General features: G+C 34.0%; 3 protein-coding genes, 1 long non-coding RNA gene and 1 pseudogene across 4 annotated transcripts; 3 read left to right on the top strand and 2 right to left on the bottom strand.

Annotated features, from left to right (window-relative positions):
* Positions 1-1,036: 1,036 nt before the first annotated feature.
* On the top strand, positions 1,037-2,234 carry LOC133696729 (cytochrome P450 714C2-like). The gene is made up of 3 exons (XM_062118999.1): positions 1,037-1,488; positions 1,639-1,859; positions 1,929-2,234. The coding sequence occupies exons 1-3, from the start codon at positions 1,218-1,220 to the stop codon at positions 2,232-2,234; spliced, it is 798 nt and encodes a 265-aa protein (XP_061974983.1). The 5' UTR covers positions 1,037-1,217.
* On the top strand, positions 2,170-3,340 carry LOC133695875 (cytochrome P450 714C2-like). Its single transcript, XM_062117842.1, has 2 exons — positions 2,170-2,636; positions 2,714-3,340. Exons 1-2 carry the CDS (start codon positions 2,340-2,342, stop codon positions 3,137-3,139), a joined length of 723 nt encoding a protein of 240 aa, XP_061973826.1. The 5' UTR covers positions 2,170-2,339; the 3' UTR covers positions 3,140-3,340.
* Positions 3,341-7,453: 4,113 nt separating this feature from the next.
* LOC133696238 (vacuolar-sorting protein BRO1-like) lies at positions 7,454-15,584 on the bottom strand (annotated as a pseudogene).
* Positions 14,404-15,659, top strand: LOC133696241 (uncharacterized). The gene is made up of 2 exons (XR_009842644.1): positions 14,404-14,602; positions 15,467-15,659. It is a non-coding gene; the product is annotated as an uncharacterized LOC133696241 (long non-coding RNA).
* An 835-nt stretch (positions 15,660-16,494) lies between these two features.
* Positions 16,495-19,957, bottom strand: LOC133696240 (fruit protein pKIWI502-like). Its single transcript, XM_062118362.1, has 5 exons — positions 19,282-19,957; positions 18,702-18,801; positions 18,508-18,603; positions 18,343-18,423; positions 16,495-16,915 (listed from the first exon to the last, which is right to left on the bottom strand). Exons 1-5 carry the CDS (start codon positions 19,851-19,853, stop codon positions 16,853-16,855), a joined length of 912 nt encoding a protein of 303 aa, XP_061974346.1. The 5' UTR covers positions 19,854-19,957; the 3' UTR covers positions 16,495-16,852.
* Between the last annotated feature and the right edge of the window lie 2,132 nt (positions 19,958-22,089).

Below are 22,089 nucleotides of genomic sequence, written 5' to 3'. Positions count from 1 at the left end.
GAGTTTTGAGTGATTGAGTTATTTATATTAGAGAATAATATAAATTATATTCCGAGATTTTATTTAAAAGTTTAAATTTTTAGATTGAATTGATTCTTTGATATGGTATCAGAACTTTGCTGATTGAGTGGTCTAAATTTCGAATCTCACCATCCTTATTTATTTGATAAAAATTAAGTACAAGATAATGTAGGTCTGTGTAAGTTTCATGTCCAAAGAATTTTCATTTAAGAGAGTATATTTAAAAATTATATAAATTATATTCTATAACTTTATTTAAAAATTTAAATTTTTAGATTAAATTCGTTATTTAATAATTTAGGATTCTTCCGTGTATATATATGGGGTCGTAGCAAGCACGTACGTCGATAGTGAGAGGAGAAGTCGTATGATGGAATATGCAATATCTACCGCAGGACTAGCGATTATTATACGCATAGTGTAAACAGAGTAGCTTTATTGGTCTTTTCTGCATAAAAACTTGGTTTCATTAATTAATTGCAACCTGCTAGAATAAAAGGAAAGGGGCGGGGGAGGTGGCTAATTGTTTTATGGTAAAATTGTAATATTTAATATAAAGATTCTTTAGTTATTAAATGAAATATAATGATAATTATTTGATATTTTTTGTTGATATTTTTATTTGCACACTAGAGCAAGTGTGTAAAATAATTCTTTCTATATATAATAATACTAGAAAACAAAATGACAATCTAAATAAAAACACTTCAATAACCCAATAACAATTCAATCATTACAAAATCAAATGTATCAATTTGGTTATTTCGTGATACACGTGTCAATCAATCAACCCAAAAAAACCAGACAATCATAATAATATATACGTACTATATAATAATAAGAAAATAGTACTTACCTTCATGATCAACTAATTCATTCAAGCAAAAATTGTGAAGTAAGAAAGAGTAAAGGTGTTTATTATCAAAATCAAGAAGATCGGGGATTGAGCTGTTACTCTGGGAAGAATAAAACCCTAAATTCCTTTATTTTTTCTTTTGTCTCCCTTCAATTTATTTCTTTTTCTTTCTTTTTTCTGATTGATTTGATGCTTTTATATGCTCTTGCATTCTTTATCTCGTGTTTAAAATAGCATTCCGTGTGTTCATAAACTGGCTGCCAAGTATAAATATTAGCCTTGCTCTTCGTTAAACTTGCATCCAAGCTCCTTTGGTTTATACGACCTGTAAGAGCTAGCAATGGAAGGGTTCCCCATCTCCTACAATTTCACTTGTCTTGTTTTGCTTCTGACATGGAGCTTGATCGTTTATCTCTACTACTCTTTCTGGTGGAGGCCCGAGCCAAGGCTTAGAAAGCAAGGAATCAGAGGTCCCCAGCCTAATTTTCTACTGGGAAACATTCCAGAAATTAAGCAAGCTATAGTTCAGAATAGAAGTGAAAGTACTCCAAGCATGGAAAGCGACAGTTTTTCAGGTTTCCCAAGTTTCAAGCATTGGTGCAAGAAATATGGTATTTTCTTGCATAATTATACAATTCTTTTGCTGTATCACATTTCTTTTCATCTGGTGTGCATGGGTGCTCCTTTTATCATAAAATTATTTAGGGATATTAATTATTTCAACATTATGGTGTGGTTAATTACTTTTCAAAAAATGATAGGTAACACGTTCATGTTTAAACTTGGGGCGTTGCACTTCTTGTATGCCACTAATCCGTTCATGGTGAAGGAAATAAAACTCTTTAGATCGTTGGACCTGGGAAAACCTGCTTATCTACAGAAGGACAGGGGAGTTCTGTTAGGCAAAGGCGTTATTACATCAAATGGACCGGCTTGGTCTCACCAGAGAAAGATTTTAAGCCCCCAGCTCTATGTGGACAAGGTCGGCTTAAATTGAATTTACAGCTTAATTAATTCTCAGTTTATGATGTGGGGACCTTGTGTTATGCAGGATACTTTGAACATAATTGTTGAATCTGGTAGCACTGTGATTAAATCATGGGAAAGAATATTAATGGAATCCAAGGATGGATTAGATGCAGATATCATGGTGGATAGCCACATGAGAAGCTTCACCTCCTGCATAATCTCAAAGCTTGTGTTCGGGCATGATCATTGTAGAGGAATGAACGTAACTGCAAGGTGTCACACTCTTTTTAGGGCAATGGGAACACCAACGACAATTGGGATTCCATTCTTGAGGCAAGTCCTCTCCTCTCCTCGATCTCCTTGTATATACATATATATGTGTAATTAAGCAATGGTGAGTTGTCAATTGCACTCCATTTTTTTTCCTTGAATCAGATATCTTCCTACTAAAGCAAATAGAAATGCTTGGAGATTGGCAAAGGAGATCCATTCGATGATTTTGGACATAGCGAAGGACCGCTGTGGATCTAGCACAACTAAGGACATATTGCAAGTGCTCTTGGAAGGTTCCGAAAATGGTGGGCCTGGTCCATCAAGTGCTCATGAGTTCATAGTTGATAACTGCAAGGATATGTTGCTTGCTGCCTCTGAGGGGACTGCTATTTCTGCAATGTGGGGTTTAATGCTATTAGCTTCAAATCCTGAATGGCAAGCTCGTGCCCGGTCCGAAGTTAAGCAAGTCTGTGGTGGTCATCTCCCGAATTTCAATATGCTTGGCAAGATGAAAGTGGTAGGTAGCTGATTGGTCCATTAAAAAGCACATATAACTAGTTATTTTAACTTCAATATGCCCTTAATTAACTGCAGTTAAAGATGGTGATATTAGAGGTGCTCAGGCTTTACCCGCCAGTGGCGTTGGTATCAAGGCGAGCCCTGCAAGATGTGAAGCTTTGTAATATGCAGGTTCCAAAAGGTGTAAACATTTGGATATGGGCACCAGCATTGCACCGCGACCCTGACCTTTGGGGGCCTGACGCGGACAAGTTCAATCCTGAAAGGTTCATTGACGGAGTTTCAGGTGCATGCAAGTCTTCACATGCCTATATACCTTTCGGAGTTGGGGCTCGGCTGTGTCCCGGCAATAAATTAGGGATGATACAATTGAAAGTCTTGCTTGCTATGATCTTATCCAGTTTCAATCTTAGCATCTCCCCAAACTATCGTCACTCCCCTACCTTGGGTTTGCTTTTGGAGCCCGAGCACGGTGTTAATCTTGTCATTCAGAAGATATGAGTCCTGAGGGTGGACAGCTCAAGGATGCTTAGAATAAAATAGTAAATTAAAATGAATAAACTGGTGGCCTGAACTTGTAAAGCTTTGCCAACTAAGGCAAACAGACAAATAGCTAGAGATGAAAGCCACTTCTTCAATGTGTATCGTCCTCCAATGTACAAGATGATAATATTATAATTAATAATAAGATAAAAATGAAAACTCGAGTAACCTAAGTACAAGACAACAAAACTAGTGAAACCAAACGCCAATGCACTGGAGATCATGCACTGCAAACATCTTTTTTCTTGAAAGCAATTTGAGCAATTCTGCGAATCTCTAATGCAATAACGGTAAAAACCCCTGAAAAAACAGGGAACTTGAACTAAACTGGCAGATTTTTCCTCTTTGTGTACTTAAAGATCCCCCCCCCCCCCTTCTGATTTTGGTAGCCTGCCGTTTTCTTATCATAGGATGTGCAGGTGTCTGATCATCAATCCACTGGTTCCGCAGGATACATATTAAACACTCTTACGTGATGGATATGGGTGTCATGCTCTCTTAAATTAATACGCTTATAGCCGCTGACCGCATAATCCCGTTCAAGAACCCACATATAGTAGCTGGAACACCAGCCTTTCCCGTGATGGGAGGCTCTAAACACCAATGAAAACTTCCGAGGAAGTGAGCTAGCGTCTGAAATTGCACGTGTTCAATATCAGGTATAGAACAAGCAGAAACAATAGAAAGGGATAGTCCCTTAACTCATCCAGGGAAGGGGGTGTTCTTTGAGTACACAAGAAAACTAGAGGTTCGTTAAAACCCTTTTTCTTTTCAATTTTTAGTTTTAGTTTTCCTTTTCTTTTCTGGTTTTTCTTTTTCAATAAAAAAGTTTAAAAATATATTCAATATTTATTAAAAATGAATATAAATTTTACACCAGAAAAATAAGAAATATATCAAGATTACAACTATTTTTTTAAAAAATCAAAACCATATTTTATAACAATCACCTTAATATTTTGTAATTGAAATAATCTAATTATATATTTTTTTCATTCAAATTAAGAACTACCATGAAAAATTATATTGTTAGCTCAAAAATATTTATATTATATTTATAATAAAAACTAAATTTATGACACTAACTAAATATAAAAATGTAAGAAACAATAATCTTTTATAATTTTTTTAAAAATGCTTGTATATAAAAAAAATATTGTCTGTCTTTTCTTTATTTAGAAAAAATGAGAAACTTTGTAAAGAAAAATTATGAAAAACTTTTATAATATATTTTTCAAATTTAGTATATTTTCCAGTTTTTTGGATTAAAAAAATATGGCATATGAACAAAAAGTTCTAGTTTTTTATTTTTTTCTGACTATAATTTTTTATAAAATTAAAGTATTATTATGTTTCTAAAAAAAATTAAAATCTCTAGAATTCATGTCTAACATGTATATCATGGGTCTTACATAGATACATACATGGGGCGCCTCTGTGTGCCGTACAAAATAGGAATTCCAAAAGAAATGGGAAAGAAAACAAATTATGAAAAACTTTTATAATATATTTTTCAAATTTAGTATATTTTCCAGGTTTTTGGATTAAAAAAATATGGCATATGAACAAAAAGTTCTAGTTTTTTATTTTTTTCTGACTATAATTTTTTATAAAATTAAAGTATTATTATGTGTCTAAAAAAAATTAAAATCTCTAGAATTCATGTCTAACATGTATATCATGGGTCTTACATAGATACATACATGGGGCGCCCCTGTGTGCCGTACAAAATAGGAATTCCAAAAGAAATGGGAAAGAAAACAAAATCCTAATAATACAAAGCTATTGGGTTACGACAAGTTATAACTATATTATAATTAAAAACTAAAAACTAAAATGCCAGCTCATTATCTTACAGTTTATTGTGAGTTTAGAATTGTGATTTTTTTATTATTATTCTTTTTATGTTATATTATTTGTTTTTTATCAGTACTGAACATATCTATTTGTGTTTTTTAAGATATGAAAGTTTTCATAAGATTTTAAAGTTTAATTATGGGTCTATTTAATAAGATATGGTTTTAGTTTGTAGGATTAAGATACAATTAAAATACTAAGAACTAAACTGAGAAAAAAAAAATACCATGATGGACTATCTCAAATTCGCATGATAAAGTTATATTTAGTTCTCATGTTTTTGGGTTTTTTTTTTTGTACAAAATTCCATTTTATTTATGTTTCCCTCTCTAAATTTGAGAGATAAAATTAAAGGTGTCAGAAAATAAAAGAGGAGAAATAAATTCATTTCTCATCTGCATCACGACAAAAAAAAATTATTCTTTATGTTAATGAGTTTTATTTTATAATAGAAGTTCCATTGAGTTTTTCCCTTTATTTTGCTGACTAAAAAATAAGTAAATTAAGGTTAAGCAAGAAAAGTCTTTCAATTTTATTTGTATTTTTGGATCAATTTAGATTTCGTTTGTTTACTAGAAAGTAGTTTTTTTTAAAAAAAAATAATTTACTTGAAAAATAGGTTCCTGAAATGTAAATTATTTTTTGATATTTGATAATATCATAGAAAATAAGTTGGAAAATATTTTCCAGTGTTTAACTATGTTATGGAAAATGAGCTGAAAAATAAATTGTTAATATTTTTTTTCAAGTTTATTAAAATATTGAGGAACAAATCTTACAAATTAAAAAGTTGAATGAGAATAAAATTAAAAAAAAATCTAATTTCATAAATCATTTCAAATAAAATAAATAACAATCAAAAGAATAAATACCAAATCTGATAGATAAAAAAAATTCAATTATGAAAATGTTAAGAGAAAAGCAAATAACAATCATAAAAATAAGAACTAAAATTGATATAAAAATCAAATTAAATCAAATTCTAAGAAATAAAATTGAAGGAAAAAAAATTCAAAACAAAATATATAGCAATTAAAAGTTTGAGGACCAAATTTGATATAATCAACAAATAACATGACATTTCTAAATTTTTCACAGCTTCTGAAAGGTGTTTTCCACTCAAAATAAATTATTTTTCTGAAAACCAAATCAAATTTTCTTTTAACTAAAAAGTATTTTTTGTTGACCAACTTTCTAATAACAAACAAATATAGAAAATTTTTAAAAAATAGTTTTTAAAAAATCATTTTTCATTAAATAAACAGGGCTTTAGAGGTGTTTTGGATTGAGAAATTAATTTATTGAGATTATAAAAGTGTTTTCTAAATATTTTTAAGCTAAATTAAGTTTAAAAATATTTTTAAAATTAAAAAACCTCATTTTAATATTTTTTTATTATCTATTTGATAGTCAAGATTTGAAAAAGCAACTACGAATTATTATTATTTTAAAAAAAAAAAAAAGATAATAAGGGCCAAACGACGTCCGCCCCTTGAACCAAAAATATAGGAAGACTTAAATAAGTTAAAACGAAATAAAATAAGAAGCCCTTGTGTTTTGGCCGTCTCAAGGCGTGCTGACAATTTTTCACCTTAACTTTTTTAGTTTAAATTTAAATTAATTAAAATAGATTGGTTAAAAATATGTTTGGGATGCACGGCCTAGCAGATATTTAGTTTTATTTGAAATTAATTAAAATGTTTTTTGGATTTTATTTAATAAAATATTTTTCAATTTTTACTTTTTTTAAAAAAAGAGTATAATCTTTGTTTATATTTTATTTTTCAAGTTATTATTCTAATTCATCAATAATGTTTTTTTATACAAATAAATTTTATTTTTTAAAATAAAAAATATTTATTTTTAAATTATATTATTGATATGTTTGGCTTTGCATAATAATTTTTATAGCGTGAATTTATTCAATTAGTTTGTTTATCTTTTTAAGTCATTTATTTTTTAGAGTGTAGATTTATTTTTTATTTATTTAAATAAATAAATTCAATAAACATAAACAAATACATATCTCATTGTATTTTATACAATATCTTGATCTTGCTTGTATAAACTTTTTAATTTAAATTTTAAATTTTTTTATATAAAAAACCACATTAAAACAATTTGTATATCCAGTATTTAAAAAAATAAAAATTATAACCAGAATAGCGGTTAAATGGTTAGTAACTAACTAAACAATAGAGGGAAGGCCAGTAATCACATTTCTTACATGTGATGGAATGTTTTAGCAATTGATTGTACTTCTATATCCCAAACCCCTTGTAATTTTCAATCTAAACTCTTGGTTGTGGAATATTGATCGAATGGCTTAGAAGCACGTTCACACCAACCAAACCCAAACAATACATCAAGTTCTCAGGTGCATAAAAGCAATGAAGTAATAAAATTACAAATAAATTAATGGAAATTTATCTTTATACTGCATCACCTCTCTATGTTTGAATTAACAAGATATACACATGCATAACATGTACAGAGATTATTCAAAGCCAATGGTTATTCATGATAATTACACTTTGCAACCAAATGCTCTAGCTAAATCCAATCTATCCCACCAAGGATGAGATCAAGCAACAAAAATAACACACGATAGATCAAATTATTAAGTCAAAAGAAAACTACTGTTTATAATAGCCTTGGTGAGGACGAGGGTATGGACCTCGAATAGTGTAAGTAGGCCGAGCAAGAGATCCAGATTGTTGTCCATGGGCATTGTAGTATGGGCCCCGCCACCCTGGATAGGCAGGTTGACCATACTCCTGGTTTGTTGGTGGTTGCTGAACCTGTCGAGGTGGGTAAGGAGCACCAGGAGCAGGGCGCATATGATAAGGAGGTGGCTGCTGTGGTGTTGTATAAGGTGGGGGAGGGTGAGCATAACCAGGCATTGTAGACTGCCCAGGAGGCTGAAAGTACCGTGTCTGGGGCTGAGGATGCGGATGCGGAACATTTTGAGGATCTGATGGAGGATGCGAACTGGATCTTTGAGTTTGATGGGGCTGGTTTACTGCAGGATAGCTGTATGAGCCTGTATTCTTATGGTCTTGAAAACTTAGTCCAGCCATTTGTCTTTGTACATCTTCAATCATTTCTTGACACTGGATATTTCTGGTCATCACAAAATCACTGCACTGCTGTTTGATATTGGTGATGGCATCCTGTTTCACAAATATATTTCTTATATCAACCCTTCGGAAAGTAACCCAGCTAAACTAATTTAAAACCCATAAAAAAAGAATTCATAGTGCCTGAGACAAAGGAAAGGCATGGACATGGGATGTAAAATTTAAAAGCATACAGGAAGAAAATAAAATAATTGTAGTAGGCACTTTAACGAAGTGAGCATGTTCTACTTGATCATAAGTTCAGGAGTTCACATCCTGAACAGCACAGATATAAGCAACAGAGAAGTGTTTACCTGAAGACTAACATAAAACTTCAATCCCTCGTTGATGTTCTCCTTTATTTCTCGATACTTGGCTATGGCAGCCTGTATTTGCTTATAACACTTCTCACGAGATACTGAAACAAATTGTGAGGGAGATTTGTGTCAAAGGTGCATGCGTTTCATTTACCCTATGAATGTGAAGGTCAAGCGCAGCACTGAAACAAGAATATGATCTCTCATTTTGAGATAAACTAGCCACCTTCAAGAAAAACATGTCATCAGAAAGCCTAGGGATGGAAACTAATCAAGTATTATAAAGAAATTAAATTCTTCATGTCATTTTCATAGAAGTCTAGAATACACACACACACACACACACACACACACACACATTTTTTTATTTATTTGTAACAATGGTTTGATAGAATGATCGTGTTCCAATTTCTAGAGAGAGCAAAATAAGCAACATAGTGGAATTATAAACTCTGCAGTATTTAAACAAAAGGGACAGCAACATGTAGATCAAATACATGCATAATTAACATTTCCATTCAAGAAACCCATTCAGACAGTATTGAAACAACAATTATACAAGAAAAAACCTACCTTTGTAATCTTGAAGGTTAAAGACAGCAGAAAACTCTTCATTCCGAGCCTGTAAACAAGGACAGCCTATAATTTTAGGAGAAGAAATTGACTTCATAACAAGCTAACAATTCAGAAACGAGCTTAGTAAATGATTGCTGAATTGCTTTCTACGACCATTGAAATCTAACGCACAAAAAGAATAACTCATCAACTAAGCTTCAATAATAACAAAATGAATTTATCTATCCATGCTGATTTAAACGGAGTCCTACCAATGTAATTGTAGAGACTCCTCTTTATTGTCAATTTTTGGGCTGCAAAAGGGACACAGCCATTGCCAGCTAATTTAGCCACCTCATTTGTTCAAATTAACAGCAAAATATGTTGCCCCTCAAATTGCAATCTGTATTGGCCACAATTGGCAAACCTTTCAACAACTCCAGTTACAAGCTTACACAACAAAGCTTGGGCAAGACCAGTCTCGACAGAGGATACATATTCTTCTAGTTATTGTAATTTTTTTTAAGCAGGTAGGCTACTATCATCTTAAGAACATGAAGAAAGATGAAAGCAGATATCCTGGTTCTCAACGAGGGATAGCAAATCAATTCCAAAGATCAATGAGTAAAAGAAATATACCTGAATTTGCAGCAGCAACTGTTCTTGTCCCTCAATATTTTGAGCAATGTCTTCACAGATGGGATCATATTTTGCTATCTCTTTCCTGAAAAGATCTTTGTAGGACCCAGCAGATGTCATCAACTTTGGTAGTACATCATCCTGAAACCATACATGTAATATAGCCCAATAAAGCAAGTCACGAAAAGAAGAGGAAAAAAAAAACATACAAAAAAAGAAGTATGGAGTGCAAGAAAGTGAGGTCCATGCATCCTCATGCATCAAAACTTATGCTGGTTTCTCAAATTCTTACAAAAAGTAAAAGGTTAGCATGTGTATAGAAGTTGTCAAGGACCAGAAAATATTTAATCTCACCTTCCATTTCATCTCTTTGAGCATGTCCTCGAGACCAGCTCGCTGAGCACCAAGAGTCTCCAATTGCCTCTGCATAGATGAGAAGAAAATACGCTCACAGTTTTTTAGATGAAAGCAATACCTGTTGAAACTACAAAAATGAAATTCATCAAGGACCAAATTAAAATATTCTTTAGCTTGCTTTACCAATAATTCATGGTCTAAAACTCTTTCTTGCAATATTTTGCTTGTATGCCAAAGTTTTGACCATCATCCATCTATGGTTTAAATCACATTTAACATTTCTTTTAAATACAACGGCTAGGATTTCACATGCCAAAATACTAAGAAATTTTTGCTCCACTTGCCAATGACAATGATTAGGTTATTCCCATCCAGCTGCCTTTCTTTATATAGGGTCCGAATTACATTGTCAGCAATGACCTCAAAATTTGGTCAGGGTCTTTCAAAACTCTAATACTAGCAATAATATATCCATAAGGGCAAGGGTATGTAAAGCTAACTATATGGAGTTATAAATGTAAATTATCCATGCCAGCTATAAACTAGCCATGCCTAAAGCATTCCATTCTGTCAAAGCTTGATACTGTTGATGACAACACAAAATAACATGTCCTTACAAAACTAACTGTAAAGAGCATCCCAAGAAAAATGAAATATATATCAGATTACTAGGACCTACTCCATGAAATATCAAGGGAAACCTTCCATTGAGGAGAATAAATGAAAAATAGTTAGGGCAAGAAGAAGCAGCAACAGAAACACATTCAGTTCATTTTTCCTTTTTCTTTTCACTGTTAAAGGAACAAGGTTGATTTCATAAGGAAAAAGGAAAAGTAATACAACCACCCAACAACACAGTTGAAAATTAGAGTTTAGAAAGAAGATACATACCAAGCTCTGCTTCAAGGCCCCTACTATAGCATCTTCATTAGCATCCAAAGACATTATTGGCCTAGCTAAACTTGGAAGTGCAGATTCTATCTGATAAGAGTAAAATGGAAATGAGATTGCTACAAAATTATTATTCCACAGAATAGAGTATTTGTATATCTTCCAAGATCATGACCAGTTTTTCAACACAAGAAAAATCAAGAAAGATGACAAGCAGTGATGATTTTAGATGCATATGACTCTATTATTCAAATGATTGATCTCCCATCACATCAAGTGCATGAATGCAACTATTTGCATAAATAACAACGGGCACAATATTGATGCCCAAGAAACCCCAGGATATATAGCAAAGGCAAAACAGATAACATGTTAAATTTTCTATGATACACAGACAAATAACAGATGCAGTTCAAAAGACATACCGGTTGGCAATCAAGAATTGACAGGAGTGCAGAATGATCCCTCACTGAGTGCTCAATTCTGGCATCGCTATCCGTGGCTTGCTTTAAGTTGGCTGCAAACCTATGCAAATCTATCCTGCAAGTTCTTTGTCAAAGTGCTGGATTGAGGCCTAGTACACTGTGTCCCAAATTGGCTTCTAAACTGGGAATCCTCTGTTGCTTCCTTTTGCAAAAGCTCTTCAGTCTGGACCAGCAATTCTTGGTTAACCCTCCTCAAATCCATAAGTTGCTGTAACTCAGCTTCAAGGCCAGCTGGGCCCTGACTAATCTGCACTGCTTCTACATCTTCTTTAAGATCTGTTGGAAGTGAAAAATTTCCTTCCAAAGAAAGAATAGAATCTGGCAGGTCCATTTCTTTGAGCCTCACTCGAGTTAGCTCACTCCCTTGTTGCAATTTTTCAGCCTGTGTCCGGATAATATTGTCAACCATTTCAGTGTACCTTGAAAGAGCTTTTGCGCTGCTGTCTGGAACAAGACTAGCAAACATCTTCTCCTTGCTGGCATCAAGTACCTCATTCATTGGCATGGTCTTTACCATGGAAAATGCTGGTAGAGGGGGTAAGAAACTTGGGGAAGGAACCCTCATGAGGTAAACTCTATCATTTTCCTTGACAGCCCTGTCCAGGTTGCGGTTGATATTGGCTTCCAGCTTGCTAATTGCATCCAGAAGCTGTACTGCAGCCCCCTTTGAACTTTTCTTTGCCTCTGCTAATGTACTAGCCCCACTCTTCAACCGTGCAATTTCCTCTGCAATTTCTTCTTTCTCATGAAGCTCCAAACTATACCAATAACAAGCTTCTGCGTAGAACAGAGCTGCTTTTAGTTGGACATGAGCAGTCCAACCCCTGTCAAAATGATCTTTTAGAGGTGCAACATTCAGTGCTGCTAAAGCTTCCTCATAGTACAACCCAACCTATATCAAACTAATTATCAAAACAAATTCATACAATCACCAAAAAAGAACTGGAATAGCTTAAACAAAAATCCACACCGTTTGTGAGGACAATACAAACAACCCGCCAAAATCCCATAAATGTTCATTTTTCAACTCAATGGCATCCACATTTCCAAATCATGACAAAGTACAACAACCCAAACCATGAAAAACATACACATTCATCATCAATTCACAAGAAATCAGCTAAATTTAAGAACTTTCCAGTGATCACAACTCACAAGACATCATGAGTTACTTCTTGGAGTTTTTTTCGTATAAATTGATCGCCAAGACACAAACAAAAAAAAATCTTAGCACAGAAACTTACTTGCAGTAATCACACATTCATTCGATCTAACCTATAAAAAAACAGACTGACCTGCCGAGAAATCTTGGCACAAACACCCGGGGTGCTCCCTTTAGAAATAGTATTCTCGAAGACACACTCTTGCGCTTGTGCGAGCATCAATCTCTCTAACATCCCAACACACTCAACCGACACATCAACCGTAGTACTGGTACCCACAGAGGCTTTCACGGCCGCATTATCTCTCAAATAAGCAAACGCACCGGCGGCAGCAATAAAGGCATGAATCGCCTGTCTCCTCCCCTCCACCGTGGCCCGATCAAACGACAATCCAATCTGACTATAAACGGCACCCAAATTAAAAAGGGCAGCAGCCTTCTCTAAATGAATATTCTGCTGCGACGCTTTCTGTTTTTGCTTAAACGCGTCGTACCAGACAAAAGTGACCGAATTGATGTGGTCATTGTCGGGGGAGATTGGGAATCGGGTTTCGATCAAGCAGAGGGCTTTGAAGTATTTTTGGAGGAGGTCGCGACGGGAAGTAGGTGACGGGTCGGGTTGGCGCTCGAGATCGGAACGGTATTGTTTGACGGTTTGGAGATCATCTTCGAGGTTTTGGGCTTCGCGTTCGGAGTAGAGCATGGCAATGTAGTTGCGGAGAGGACGGTAGAGGTCGAGGGAGGTTGTTTTTTTCTCGTAAATTGCTAGCATGATGTTTGTGGGGGTTGATGTGGAGGGGGATTGGGCGGAATTGGAAAATTGGGGATTTTGTTTGGTACAGTGGAGAAAGAGTGTTCAAGACAGAGGCGAGGAGTCTAATCCATTGAGTCTGCTGATCTTTTCTTTTTGTTTCTTCTTAGTCAAGCAAACTAAATTATAGCAATTAGGACCGCTTTGTAAAATCTTCAGCCTTCTTCTTCGTAAATAAAATAAAGCAGAAAGCGTAGATGAACTCAACAGTTGTGCTTCATAACTGGTCTGAGCATCTTCCTGTTATGTCCAGGTAAAATATATTGTTAAAGTTTGATAGCGTGGTAATCCTCTTCAAGCATGTTTCCGTTAAAATTATATTAGGATATGTAGGATTATAAATTATTATAGTTACGGTTATTTTTTTTTTATTGATTTTGGTATTCGAATTAAACTTTCTATTTTGGTTTTTACTGGTTTGTCTCCCGTGCTTTTACTTACTGTTGTTTGTACCCAACAAATTTGTAATGTAAAAAAGAAAAAATTAAGATTGAATAATTTTTTATATTATTATTAAATTTAATATAATAATTCAAATATAAAAACACTTAACCTAATTATTTTAAATTAAATAATATAAAAATTAATTTGAAGTAATCTTATCAATGGAATAAATTCAAGAAAAAAAATTAGGTTATTCATAATCAATTCATTAAATTTGTGATCTAAAATATAAACTTCACTAAATTGAGTTACTTTTTATTATTATATAATAAAAAATATAAATTTATTAAATTATGTATATTTTTATTTTTTTTATTATTTAAATAAAAAATAATTTAAATAAATATTATCAGATAAATATATTATATTACGGAAACATCAAATACATTGATCTATCTTTTAATTTTTTTAATTTCATTTTTAATTTTTATTAATAATTATTTATTTATACAAATAATTATTAATTTATTAAATTAAATACTTTTATAAGTCTTTATTTATATTTCAAAACAATGAAACATATTGGGTAAAAAAGCGTCGGAAAAAAATATCATATCTAATTTTTATTTTTTTTAAAATGATTCACAGCATAGCGTGGTCAAAAAGCTAGTATATCGTTACGCCTCCTCAGTCGAAATGTCAAAGCCTAAAAAAGGTCAAAACAACCCCTAAACTAGCTGCCACAGGTGAGGGAGGAGGAGAGAAGAGGCAGGTTGGCAACTGCCAAACAGAAAGTTCTTCTTTTTCTCTGTGATCTGTTCTCTCTTTTCAACCTATCTTCGAGGTTATCTTCACTAGGTTTCTTTTCTTCTTCAATTCGGCGATTTACTCTCTGTTTTTTTCCCTTTATATTGATCGGTTGTGTAATTTAGGGTTCAGGGCTTAGGTTATGATTTTCTCTTATCGTCAATCTTTCGTCTTTGCATGAGTTTGTTTATCGAAATATAGCATTATCTGTTCATTTTGTCGAATTTCTGTGATCTAGGGTTTTTTTCGTTGATGAAATGTTAGCTCTTTTTTTTTTTTTAAACTGATTAGAGCTTTCAAGCTTAAATTCTTTTAGTTTCTAAAGATCCCTGTATGTTAACAATGAATAATAATTATAATTATAATTATTTTAGACCTCTGTTTAACAGTCATTTCTAATTTATAAAAGTGACTAAATGCATGTAAAACGGGAAAAACTGGATATATGGGAAAGAAACTATCGATGGCTGTTTCAAGTTGGCCTAGGAATTTACCATTCCAGCTTCAGCATTTAGTTTAAGTACGTTATGATGATAGCCTTTTTTTCTTTCATTTGTAATGACTATAGCAATTGCATTTTCAGTTTTAGACATCCTTTTTGAACTCTTGATCTGCACATCAGGAGATCCCTTCAACTAATAAGAGCCGTATACCTACAATATAAAATAACTGGTTATTTTGCTTTGATTTTGTGGATTTAGGCAGAAATGTATCTAAAGCTCCCTATATTCAATTGTGCGTGCATGTGCTGAGGAAATATCTGTGCATTAAAAAAAGAAGTAACTCTATTGCTAAACATTATTATTTGCGATTACTTTGGATATTTTGAAATTTGAGATTCACTTTTTTCCTTTTCAGCAATTGAAGTATCTGATTTACCTGTTTTTTGGTATCTGTGTAGACTTGCTTCTGTTACTTTTGTGGAAAGCTAGCAGCTGTGGGCATTGAGGGGGCATTCCTTTTCTGCACAAAACTTAGTAGTGGATGATGCTTACTGTGATTTGTACTGAAATTTGTTGGACGCCTGGAACTGCCATTTTGTGCTGAACTTAATTCATACTATCAAACCACCAGCTTGTTATTTTGTTGCTTCATTCTTTCTGTTCGTAAATCTTTGCTTTTGCACTTGTCTACTAGTCGCTTCATTTTTCAGGTCTTGTGATTAATGGTTCTCGAGGCAGTTGTATGCCATCTTTTAGGCTGTGAAAGATGGCACGCTAGCCACATCACACACTGCCAATTGCTTATAAAATTAGTTCCAGATAACTTGGTCCCTTTCCTTTCCCTGAGATCCATTTCTGCATCGCACAAACCCTACAAATACATCATGGAACACAACCAGAAGGTGAAGCCTAGAAAGGGTTCATGCTTGGAAAACCGTTCAGCAATCAGCGCAAGATGCATTTGTACGGTTTGTGATCACCAACACAAGAATGCCAAAACCTAGTCCTTGATGACATGCCTTCAGCCACGAAACAAAAATGAGGTTCATTTGCTTGACATAGAAATAGACCTGAGATAGACCAGACCTGAGAAAAACCAAGATCAATGCTTAGGAACCAATCTATTAGATAATAGTGAAATACGGGAACATGTAACTGGCAATTAGCATTAAAACCATGATATCATTGATTTCGTTTTTGAATTATCACTTTTAATTTTAGATTATAATGTAGAAGTTATTTTTATAAATATGACAAAAATAAGTTAAAATGCCTAAGTTTAAAACATGTTCGATAAAAAACAACTTTTTAAAAAATAATAATATAGATTACAATCCATAAATTAATAGTTAAAGAGTCTAAATTCTTGACTCAATTTTATAATTTTTTATTATTTAAACCGAAAGTTGTTTATAACTCAACATGCTTGTAACTTTTATTTGAGTCAAAAGTTAAAAAAAAAAAATTACAAACATACAAACAGAAAGAGAGAATTTCTGCAGGCTCCTGTCTGGATTATATTCGGTAATTATATCATCCATCCTAGGCGTTTGAAAAGCTTAACAGGCGTCGCTTACACTGATTCACATCAACATGTCCTCCTCTTAGATCACACAGAATTCTGTGATAAATTAAGGGTTTAAACTGAGTTATGGATCCTATAACTTATCTGCTTGCAGTTCTGATCTGTCAATTTCAACATACAACGAAGATCCCCAAATATCCAAAAAGTGGTTTTATTTGCTGAGCGGCACATTTCATCTTCAGCAGCGGGAATAAAGAATCACTATCAACTAACTGTTGCTCCACAAACAATACAACAGGATAAACCTCGTTTCTAATTCTCAGAAGTTCTTTAGTATTTTCTCACTCGAGACTCCATCTGACACAAGAATTGACGTTATTTCCTGCAAAGTGCAATCAACATTAATGTTACTCATATAAATGTAGACAACAATGACAGTAAGAGTGGGATTACTATTCATTCACCAGATTAACAAACCACTAGATAACATCAAATCATGCAAATCAACAGCATTATCTATGTCATTCGAATCACTGTGGCATGGATATGTCCGCAACAGAACAGTTTGCTTGGAATAATAGTAGTAAAATCTTCCTGTTCACCCCCAACAATTACAAGTTTTGCAAGAGTAGTATTCCAGTGGCAATTATCCAAGGCATCATCAACCAATAGTAATTTGTGCAAATTGATATGCCCCATATCTTACTATTGTAACAGAGTAACTTTAAAAAAGTAAACTACGCAGCTCCCTGATGTACCTGCTATCCTACTAGGCCAAGCTGGGCCTGCAAATTATCACTCATTCTTCAACAGCTATTACTACATTTATCAACAATGTTTTTGCTGCCTTCAAAAACGTGTGTTATATTAGAACCTTGCTCTTTCAGTTCATAACTACAGATGCTTTCTGGCCATTCCACTCAATCAATATCCTCACCATTATATTAGTAACCTTGCTCTTTCAGTTCATAACTACAGATGCTTTCTGGCCATTCCACTCAACCAATATCCTCACCATGAACACCTGTTTTACTCTCTGACACAGCCAAGCCAGTAGCTAAAACGTTGCAAAATGTTGTCCAAATGATTGCTGTTTTATGCAACTGCTCTCTAGCAGAAGGGACACACTGCTCTAAGTAAATGTCAGCTTGTTAAGGGGAAGACCCCAAAGCCTTTGTATGAGGAATGGAGAACTACTACTTAACAAACTTAAAAGTGTTTCTTGCAAGGTGGTTCTCAGTTTGGAGAGAGAGTCTCCCCGATAAGAAATCAAGCCCCTAAAAATAACAACCATCATATTTGCTTATTAAGATCTACACTTTAGTTTTCTTTTCCTCGGTCTCAACAATTTATTATGCATGTAATTGGTTAGCTAGGGGCATCAATTGTATCAAGTGTCAAGTGTGAACGCTTCAGGAGAAAGAATAAGGGGTTGGAGAAAGAGGGTGAGATGCAGGATTACATGGCTAATAGTATGAGATATCCTATCAAGAAATAAACACAAAAGAAGTTTCAGTATGTTCTGGCATATATTGAAGATTTTTTCCATAAATTCATATCGTCTGCATTAATTTTTCAAGATTTGAGCAACTGAGAAAAAATCCATGCCAATGCAATTGTAAAGGATGCACTTAATAATCAAGACAACTTTCCTAATTTATTATTTGTAAATTATGCCAAATGTCAGATTGCGAGTAAAATGGCAATGAATGAGCAACTTATTTTTAGGAATTACAACTGCACGAAGAATATGTGCTCAGAAAGATTATGTGAAAACATGACTGTTGACAAATAAATGAAGTAACAAACCTCAGTCATCTGTTTCTGCCCACAGAGAACAGCACCAGTGCCTGTAGGGCTATAAATTTGCTTGGCCTTGGCAAAAGCAGCCTGAAAAAAACAATGATATGAAGAGATGTTAATTTAAGGGTTTCACACATCAAAAACCTTAGATAGCATGTATGGACGCTCCACCTGTACATAGCCAGTTTCACCAGTCCACCTGCCATCTGGTTTTGATAGCACTGGCACAATTTTAACACCAGAAGATTCCCAATCTTTAAACCTATCCTATAAGAGGAAGAAGCACCAGGTTCAAACCCAAACAGACAAGAAATGGTAATTCCATGGTAGTATATACCATAAAAAGTAATAAGATGCAAGCAAACCTGGTAAGCCATTCTCTTAATGTTTCTAGCCCCATAATACAGCCTCACATCAGATCTTTTATCGGCACTAAACCCAGACTCTATAAGAGATCGAATTGGACTGCAGGAGAAAACGGATAGAAAATAGTACGAATCAGGAAACAAGTGCACAATTTAAATGCATATATAAAGTACACAGAAATCAATGGCAATAACCAGGATCATTTTCTAAAGCGAGGTTGCTAAATACCAAACAAGAAACATCTAATGGTGGCTAAATGGCATGCTCTCTAGTTCAGGTTTACTATAAGCAAGGTTCCAGTAACTTTTTTTATGGTAAATCATATCAAAATGCAATATGTTATATTCATTAGCGTGCAAGTGGTAGGTTCTAATTGCATCATCTGGTCTTAGAAATCATCGAAGGGAACGCAAAAATGTTCAAGAAGCTGAATAAGACTGGTGCCCATGCTGCATTTTCTCAACGGATTGATATTAAACATAAGAGTTTCTGATAAATTCTAGCAGAAATGAGTGAATAGCATACCAAACTAGCAAGATTCAGAGGTTCATTTCTTATCAAGTGACCATTAAATCGCACCTGATGCCAGATCCAGTGGCGAAAATCAGAACCGTAGGATACTTCCCTGCAGGCTCAATTTGATCAATCTCGAAACCTCTCCCCGTAGCTTGGCTCAATTCCACCACGTCCCCTTTTTTAAGTCCGCACAACAGCTCTGCCGTCGATCCCGCTACGCTCTTCACCAGAAATTCAAACGCACCTTTTTCCGCTGCGTAAGACGGCGGCGAGGCGATGGCCAGGAACGAAGGTTTCTCCACGTCGGGGACGCGCAGCTGTAAGTATTGCCCAGCACGTGTGTGAGAAGCTGCGAGGTCCGGATAGTCAGAGACGTCGATGCTCACGTGGAAGAGTGACTCGGCTGCTGGTTCGATCTCGGACAGAGGCGCTTGTGTCCAGATCGTTGTGTCTTGCCGTACTGCAGCTGCAACTGTGGCTAGACGCCGCCTGTGGTGGTGCCTGAGGTGTGTGGTTAGGTGGTTTGGAGCTAGGCGGCGTAGGATAGACATGGAAATGAGGGGAGGGCTATGGTGCGCATGGAGGAGAGGCGGTGATAAAGAGAGAAGAGTAGACGGAGAGAGTTTAACTGACATGGTTTGATTTTTTAGTTGACGGAGGTATATGAGAGAAGCGGTATGTTGGATCTCTAGAGGTTGGCGGCTCTAAAGGTGGGCAGAGGTGGCGTTTGATAAAATGCGCAGTCGATGAATTGTTTTTTAGTAATATGCCACGTGGCATTTCCTCGAGTGATCCTGTAAATAGGTAGGATAAGTAGCGGGCCCATGAACTTGTTATCTATTTTTACTGCAGTATTGTTTCTGAAAGGGGAAGTATCAATTTAGTCCCTGAAGGACTACCCTATTATCAATTGAGTCCAAAGCCTTTTAACTTTATCAATATTGCTTAAATAGAATCAATAATAGGCAATCCCATCCCTCTATCCATCCAAAGTCACTGATGGTGTAGATTAATTAGGCTGAGTTTGTTTTGAAAATGTTTTTGCTTTTGCGATGCAATAAACATAGTAATGTATTTGATAACAAATTAAATTGTATTTGGTTTTATGGAGTCACTAAAAAATTAAGTTTGAAATACAGTTTTTAAAAAGTGAATTTTATATGCTTTTTTATATGAGTTTCGTTATACCCTATTTGTTTTTATATTTCAAAAATGCTTTTGAAAATATTTGAATTTTTTTTATTTTTTTTCAAATTAATATTTTTTTATTTTTAAATCATTTTGATGCGCTGATATCAAAAATAATTTTTAAAAATTAAAAAAGAATATTTTGATGCAATTTCAAATAAAAAAATACTTTGAAAAACAACCACAACCACACTTTCAAATATAATTATCAAATATTTTATACATATTTTTTTGCTGCACATTAAACCTCAACCACAATTTTTACCAAATACATATCTAATTCTAACTAATCATATCTAATCATATTTTTTAAAAACTTATTTTTTTAATCCATAACCACAAAAGCTACCTCAAAAACAAACACACTAATATTGAATCAAATATTTCAACTATCTCTAATAATTGATAGATGGAGAAGTTACATTTTCTAACATCGACTATATTTAAACAAAATTGATAAATCAAAAGATTTAAGATTTCATTAATAATAGTATAATATATATGTTCAGCGTTAAATTAAAACTCTTTCTTTGTAAGGAACTCAATTAATCGGATTGTGTTCTTCTGGTCACAATTGCAATTTAGGCTATGCTTGTTTCATATATATATATATATATAATAACTTGTTTTTAAGAAATGTTTCATGTTTCATCGCTCGGTTATGTTAATAAAAATTATTTTAAAATAATTATTAGGTGTTTGGTTTATATATATAAAAAAATGAAGTGTTAAAAAGAAAGGACATGAATTAATTATAAAGATATTTTCATCTCTTTAGTTGTTTTCCCAGCTTGTTTCTCAAGGTTTAATTTTTTCTTTTGAATAATTTTCATTGATCAAGTTTTTCCAAGTAAACTAAATATAAGAGAATGAGAAAAATATTTTACGTAGCCTTGGAAGAAAATTTCCTAGAAATGAAAATTAATAGAAAAAAAAATAAAGGAGATTGCTTAACATGTATAATGCAAATATTGAAATATTATTTTGATGCCTGATCTCAACAATCAGCCACAACCTGGTGTGGTGTTTTGGCAGGCGCCTGGTGCTGTAAAGATCAACACAGATGGAAGCTCCAAGGAAAATCCAGGTAAGGCTGGTATGAGTGGTGTTTTACGTGATCTTCATGATTTTCTGGTTTTCTGGGTGTTACAACTATTTGCAGTAGCTGAGCTTAAAGCCATTCGCGCCGGGTTTTCTCTAGCTTGGGGTTTAGGCAACAGGGTTCTGGCTTTAAAGCCTGAGAACTAAGGAGGCCATTAATTCGTGCCATCTGTGAAGCTTGCGCTCCCGTGCTCATCGTTGTTTTGTGGTACTTGATATCCAATCCCTAGTCAATCGAGAATGGCAGTGTCTGTTTCAACAGGTGCTGCGTGAAGGAAACTCAGCGGCTGATTTTTTTGACAAAGATGGGGTACTCATGGTGCTGTTGGTTTCTGCTCTTGCAGCTGCTAACTCCTCTTATCCAGTTTATTACTCTTGAAGATGTAGCTGGAGTAGAATTTTTGAGGTGTTAGTTTTTGTGATTTCGTATCCTCTGTAACCAAAAAAATATAACAATTTTTTATAACAATTTCATCCAAACATAAACTAATAATGGTAATATGGTCTTTACACATTGCTCATTCATTGTTGTCAGATTGATCGGCCATAAATCGATCCTTTTCACTTTATTAAGCAAATAAC

Source organism: Populus nigra, chromosome 6 (assembly GCF_951802175.1).
Source record: "Populus nigra chromosome 6, ddPopNigr1.1, whole genome shotgun sequence".
Taxonomy (NCBI): Eukaryota; Viridiplantae; Streptophyta; class Magnoliopsida; order Malpighiales; family Salicaceae; genus Populus; species Populus nigra.
The sequence above is the reverse complement of the archived record's forward strand: the minus strand, read 5'-3'. Positions and strand labels throughout refer to the sequence as shown.

Coding starts and splice junctions, on each gene's coding strand:
- LOC133696729 (XM_062118999.1), top strand. CDS start 1,218: ATGGAAGGGTTCCCCATCTCCTACAATTTCACTTGTCTTGTTTTGCTT. Junction 1,489..1,638: donor GCATTGGTGCAAGAAATATG/GTATTTTCTTGC, acceptor AAAAAATGATAG/GTAACACGTTCATGTTTAAA. Junction 1,860..1,928: donor CCCAGCTCTATGTGGACAAG/GTCGGCTTAAAT, acceptor TGTGTTATGCAG/GATACTTTGAACATAATTGT.
- LOC133695875 (XM_062117842.1), top strand. CDS start 2,340: ATGATTTTGGACATAGCGAAGGACCGCTGTGGATCTAGCACAACTAAG. Junction 2,637..2,713: donor TGCTTGGCAAGATGAAAGTG/GTAGGTAGCTGA, acceptor AATTAACTGCAG/TTAAAGATGGTGATATTAGA.
- LOC133696240 (XM_062118362.1), bottom strand. CDS start 19,853: ATGTCAGTTAAACTCTCTCCGTCTACTCTTCTCTCTTTATCACCGCCT. Junction 18,802..19,281: donor GCCACTGGATCTGGCATCAG/GTGCGATTTAAT, acceptor TTTCTCCTGCAG/TCCAATTCGATCTCTTATAG. Junction 16,916..18,342: donor GGCAGAAACAGATGACTGAG/GTTTGTTACTTC, acceptor TGCACTTTGCAG/GAAATAACGTCAATTCTTGT.